Genomic DNA, 5,864 nt, shown 5'->3' with positions numbered 1-5,864 from the left:
CAGAGAGAGAGAGAGAGAGAGAGAGAGAGAGAGAGAGAGAGGGAGGGAGGGAGAGAGAGATAATAGCCATGGAAAATACAAACTGTACTAAGAAAAATAAAAGTAATAAAATCCCCGTTGAAAGACAGGCCCCTCGCCATCACTGCAGCTCAAAATATAAATCTCTGAGCGAGTGTCTCATCCCAATGAATGAGGTTTTAGTTTTAGTAAGAGTATTACGGCACTTGCAACACAATAAGGTCATATAAGTTCCTAAGATTAGAGGTTTTACCAGAGAGTAACAAACACAAAAAAGAAGGATGAGAGATAAAGACGTTAGATGTTTGAAAAGAGAGAAGAAGCAAGCACACCAGAGCACCCGCCAACCACCCACATGAATGAGACTGCAAAAATTCAAGAGGGAAAAGCGAATTGGAATTGACTAGAACACAATTTCATTCACAGACACAAGATATACAAGCGTCAAAAAGACCTTAAAGCAAATTAGATGGTCACTCTCCAGACGTAAACGCATGCGTCCAAGCATTGAAACATCCCCAACCAGTCGCGTCGTGACGTAGAAATAAACTGGATGAAGATAACAGTGTGGTTGGCATTCGCAATGTCACCAAGACCGTCAAGAAAAATGAAACTAAAATAGCAAAGGAAACAGCCAAAACTCCAGTAAAAATGTGACACGAACAGAAGAACAGAACAAGAGAACAAGCAAATGGCATCAACCACTTACAGTGCCCAATAGGACAAAGTAATTTGTAAAGATAGTGTTCGAAATTCTTACAAAGCGATGTGGTAAAACGGACGTTAAAAACAGTTTCTGTAACTTGTAACAACGGGATAATTTAAAACAAAACACGAGAAGCGCTCATCAAACCGAACTGAGAAATCAAATAAATCTGAATTCACACGGGTAAAGCCCGATTCAGACAAGGCGAACAGTAAAGATATGTTGCTGTAACCGAATAAATTGCTATTCAGGAAGTGAGGCTGTGTTCAAGCTCACAGCTTTATTTGCATAATGATTTCCCGATTAATGCACACGTATATTATGTACGCTGTTTTATAAGCTTAAAAGTACATGCGGCCGTCCCACCCCCGATCCCTCTCGCAATCTGCGCCCCCTTCCTAGAAAAATCATATTTTTTTCAACAGAATCAAACAAACAAACAAACAAAAAGAACAAAAAACCAAAAACCAAATCAGAAACAAAATATAAAATACCATAAAACAAAGCAAATAAACAGTCTTTACACTTCTTGACAAATTCCATAGGGACGGACGGTCCTGATTACTCTAAAGAAAATGTCCACGATGGACGGTCATAAAAAAGAACCTCTGCACTTTGTGATCAAAGTTTGATCAATATTTCAAAACTTTTTCTGAGAAAAACCAGACTAAAAGACACTTTTAAAAAATTGCGAACTATTATTGGTTTAAATAGGTTCAATGCCCATTTCAACACTGTACAGTACAAAAAAATCAACAACAACAAATACAACTACAAAAAACTCCCCTCAATAACAGTAACAATAAAATAAAACTATGCCAATTTTCAAGAGTTTTGAAGGAAAAAAAAGGAAACAAAACATCCCCCCTCCTAAATCGGGGGGGGGGGGGGGGGGGAGAGAAAAAGAAACCACGCCAAAAAACAAAACAACAACGACAACAAACAAACAAACAAACAAACAGGCAAAATAAAAATAATAAAACCACTTGTATCGTTCAACGGAACGAACTCACGATCACCATCCCAACACTCTACCTTCGGAATAGCAATGGTCATCTGAGAAAGCGCGCTCGCCGACACCGGAGGAGGAAGAAGGATATTTTGTGTCTGGGGGCAAACACGGAGCCGATGTCGTGCGCCCCCTGTGATGGGTCACCGTGACAGCGACAGGGTCGTGGAAATGTGTCTTGGGGCGCGCGCCACCGTGAGTGGTCCACGATACAGACCCAGTCAAAGTGTCGATCTTGACCTCTTCTGATGGCGTGGCGTGGCGTGGGAGGGTCACGTGAGATGATGGTACAAAGAACACAAAGACAAGACACAATGGCATTACTTTCTGGAGTTCTTCACTTTGACTGGGCGGTTCATGAAAGATAACAAGAATCGGACAGATAATTATGGTTGTGTTACTTTCTAGAGTTCTTCTTTTCGATTGGGCGGGTCATGAAAGACGAAAAGGAACGGAAAGACTTGGTCATGTTACTTTTTTTAAAACACGAATTCTCCACTTTTTAAAGGTTTTAGTACGAGATTTACGCACTTGCAAAATAATTAGGTCATAAAAGTGCCGAAGATAAGAGGTGTTAAAAGAGAGTTTTAGCAAACAAAAAAAGGAAAAAGGAGAGACAAGGACAATAGGTGTTTGATAGGAAAGAAGGAGAAAATTACATCAGCGCACCCGTTAACTACCCACTTCTTCCCTTCAGTTTGTCAGTCAAGATAAGAGATTTTCCGCCTCAAACTAACAATACAAAGCTGGCTTTTCAACATGTCCTGACTGTGACCTCTGAAGACCAGACATGGGTACGCTGAAATAACGTTTTGCTTGCATTTCTAGAAGCGTCCGTGAAAAACAATACAAAGGACACTAAGAGGTCATACAGAGATCCACAATTAAGGTATGGTATACTGAGAAAGAAATGCCCCCCCCCCCCCATTTTTTCCCTCACCTCAGCCCACAAACACTTCCATTAAATAAGGTCAATTAGATTAATTAATAATCGGTTTGTCCTATATATAAACCAGTAGCACAGTGCCAAAAGCAGTTTAAACCTAAACAACTATGCAATCATTTCTTTTCAGGTCACTAGAGCTTACTGAAATCTTTGAAAGCATTCAAGTTTTTAAAAGACCTGTAAAACAACAGGCAGACAAAGTTGTCAGGAAAGAACGCGTTCGTATGTATGTAATTTCCAAAGTGCAGAGCATGCAACAGTGATTTAGAAGGAAATTTTTGTAAGGAAAAATAAATAGAAATCCAAACACGAACCCCAACAATGAAAATCCAAATCCAGAATTCTACAGGCCTTCCCATATACACAAATAAATTCACTGGAACAAAAATCTTGAGAAATGGCAAAAAAAAATTATGGAAACCAACACCGCTCCGTGCACGATCTCGGAAAAATGTGGATAAGAACTTGAAACTGTTTGGAGCCAGGCTCAGGGTACCTTTGTTTTTGTCTGACCGAAAGAACAGACTGAGCCTTGAGGTGGACGGACTTCGTCTGGCCTTCGGGGAGGGGGCGGGGCTGGGGGGTACGGGGCGGGATTGGGAGCGGGTCACATTGGGGTCTACAGACGAAGAGCCATTTAGGGCGTGGTCACTAGAAGTTCTAGGTGCCTGGGAGGAGTCTGTGGCGAAACTTTCCGGCACTGTTGATTTGGGGCGGCGCCGAAAGAAGGAAGGGGATGGCAAACGCCGCGACTTGCGTTCGGCGGCAGGGGACGGTTGGGGGGTATTCTGGCTGGGTGTGGTGCAGGGAGGGGTGGCCGGGGGAGTGGACAAAGGGGTGAGGTCAGAGGGGGTAGCCGAGAGTCCAGGGTCGGCGCTGCCGGAGGGGGGAACGAGCAGCGTGTCGACGGAGGAGTCCTGGGTGGACGGCAAGGACGCTACATTTTCCAAGCTGCCCGAGGCCCCCGAGACGGGCGGCTCTGTCGTGACTATGGTGGGCGGCGTCCCTGAAATGAAGAACCTGGATAGCTCCATGTCCACGGCCCTGGGTCTAGCTCGTGTCAATAAACTTTGACCAGAGTCAGAACCGACCTTTTATGGCACTCACAACATTATCTGACTTGCGTTTTTATTTGTGCTTTTTGCACAAGCAAATCGCCCAACTATGAATCGAAAGCCATTGCCTCTAAGTCAGAGCACTCGGCTTGCAGCAGGACAGTAGAAAAACCGTAAATAGAAAAAGGGGACACAAAAAAACCCAATAACAAACAATGACATTTCTTAACAGAGATTCTCTGCTCGCAAATCCATTACAATACTACACAAAAAAACAATCTCCAAATCGATCTAGTTCGGACGTGTATACCATTCAAGTTAACCGGAAAATAAAACCCAATGATACTATTGGCATTATCAAGCTAGGCCAGGAAGCGGAGTAGGATGATAGCAATGAACAGAAAGATTACATACAGAAAGCCTAAATTAGACCCTGGTGAGTCTCGAAGAACCAGCCACATGTTATATGACTGGCCAGTCGCTACGGATAAAGCACATAATATTATGCTACAGAAAGGACGAGCCTAAAAAAACCCAACATATTGACCGGCCTCTGGGGACAAAAACATACAACTGCACATAGGATTAGCCTCAAACAACACAAACATACGGCCAGCTTCTCAGATGTACTAAGCCCAACGTTTTGGAGAAAATATTATTGCAATTTTTAAATCTGTGGTCTCGGTTGCATGTGTTCAAGAAATATTTTACCAAATTTCAAAATCTAAATGTTGAAAAAAGCAAGAAAAGACACATAATGTACACATAATTGTTGGGCTGGGTTTTTTTTTTAAATCCAAGATTTTTTTATTCTTTCCTGAGACATGTTGCTGTCTGGATTTAGAACATTTGAACAGCTCGCCAACGATACGACAGATAACAGACCAGCCTGTCGGGAAACAACACAGGTTACGCAAAACAACCGATCAGTACCAATGTTACTACACAACTGACTGGCCTCAAACTTAAAAAAGAAATGTTGGGTATTCGACCAGCCTCTCAGAGAACGACACACAACACAGCACAGCCACTGACCAGCCTCGGAGTACTTGAGTTTGTGCTCCTTGTCCTCCTCCAGCTCCTCCACACTCCCGGCCTGTGACGGAGGCCACGCCCCTACAGACTGGGGGGCGGAGCTCTCGCTCGGAGTGGGCGGAGCTTGCGAGTGCTCCGGCGATGCCCATCTGTACTGGTTCTGGGCCTGAAAGGAGAACATATCGAGGGTAATGAGTACAGGTGTTAACATATCAAATTGAAGCACATCTTGTTTGATTATTATGTCCCAACCAACAAAGCAGATAGGTAAGTAAACTATTAATTAATAATAAGAGCTATTATGGTAAAAAAAAAAATTAAAAATTCCTAACAACCTAAGACCTGAAACAGATTTTATCCTCCTAGAGATGGACTATTTCGCACCTTACGTAATCATGAGCTCACGCCATTTGGTTAACAGAGGAAACCGAAGCGCCAGATGGTTTATACAGTGTTCTGAAAACATAGTCGCCTTCCTTTGAGCACGATACTAAATGGAGCGAGTCAAAGTTTTCGCTTTCGTTTTATTGAGATTTTTTACGGCCCTTGCTTCACAATTAGGTCATATAGGTGCAGGAGTCAAAAGCCTTCCACTTTTAACGAACTCGGGTATCTTGCGTGCCACAGCGAAGCATCTAACCACTACATCACAGACGTCAGTCTTCATATCTATAATAGATTAACCACCCCAAGACCAACAATTGTTTTCCGACGCAAGACTAACGATTGTTTTCCGCATTTCTTTTTTTTTTTAAAAGACAGCAACAGCAACAACAAAACAACAACAACAAAAACATAGACTCGCCAGCAGGACATGCTTTTCTAATTACATTTTCATGTGCCCTCAGTCTCTCGTTAACTCTATCCGTTTTTGGTCACAAGAACCCTTTTCTTTCACATGACCCTATTTCACTTAAACATGCGTAACATCTCTAATTCACCAGTGAGCATTTAATGTACGTATCATCTGCACCCATCCTTCCCCCAAATAAACTCTGTTTATTAAAATGTATCTATTTTATTTATTCATTTATTTATTTATTCATTTCTTCCTTTTTTTCTTTCTTTATATATTTATTTATTCCTTTCTTTCTT

At 42.1% G+C, this 5,864-nt stretch overlaps 1 protein-coding gene across 1 annotated transcript in view; it reads right to left on the bottom strand.

Annotated features, from left to right (window-relative positions):
• Window positions 1-5,452, bottom strand: part of LOC101853216 (formin) — a 76,226-nt gene extending 70,774 nt beyond the window's left edge. The window contains exon 1 of the mRNA XM_005090783.3: window positions 4,770-5,452. Coding sequence (XP_005090840.2) covers window positions 4,770-4,980 — 211 coding nt within the window. The 5' untranslated portion in view covers window positions 4,981-5,452. The remainder of the gene's footprint in view (window positions 1-4,769) is intronic.
• Window positions 5,453-5,864: the final 412 nt, after the last annotated feature.

The sequence above is a fragment of the Aplysia californica genome, unplaced genomic scaffold (genome assembly GCF_000002075.1).
Source record: "Aplysia californica isolate F4 #8 unplaced genomic scaffold, AplCal3.0 scaffold00021, whole genome shotgun sequence".
NCBI classification, from domain to species: Eukaryota; Metazoa; Mollusca; class Gastropoda; order Aplysiida; family Aplysiidae; genus Aplysia; species Aplysia californica.
This window is presented reverse-complemented; position numbering and strand designations above follow the sequence as displayed.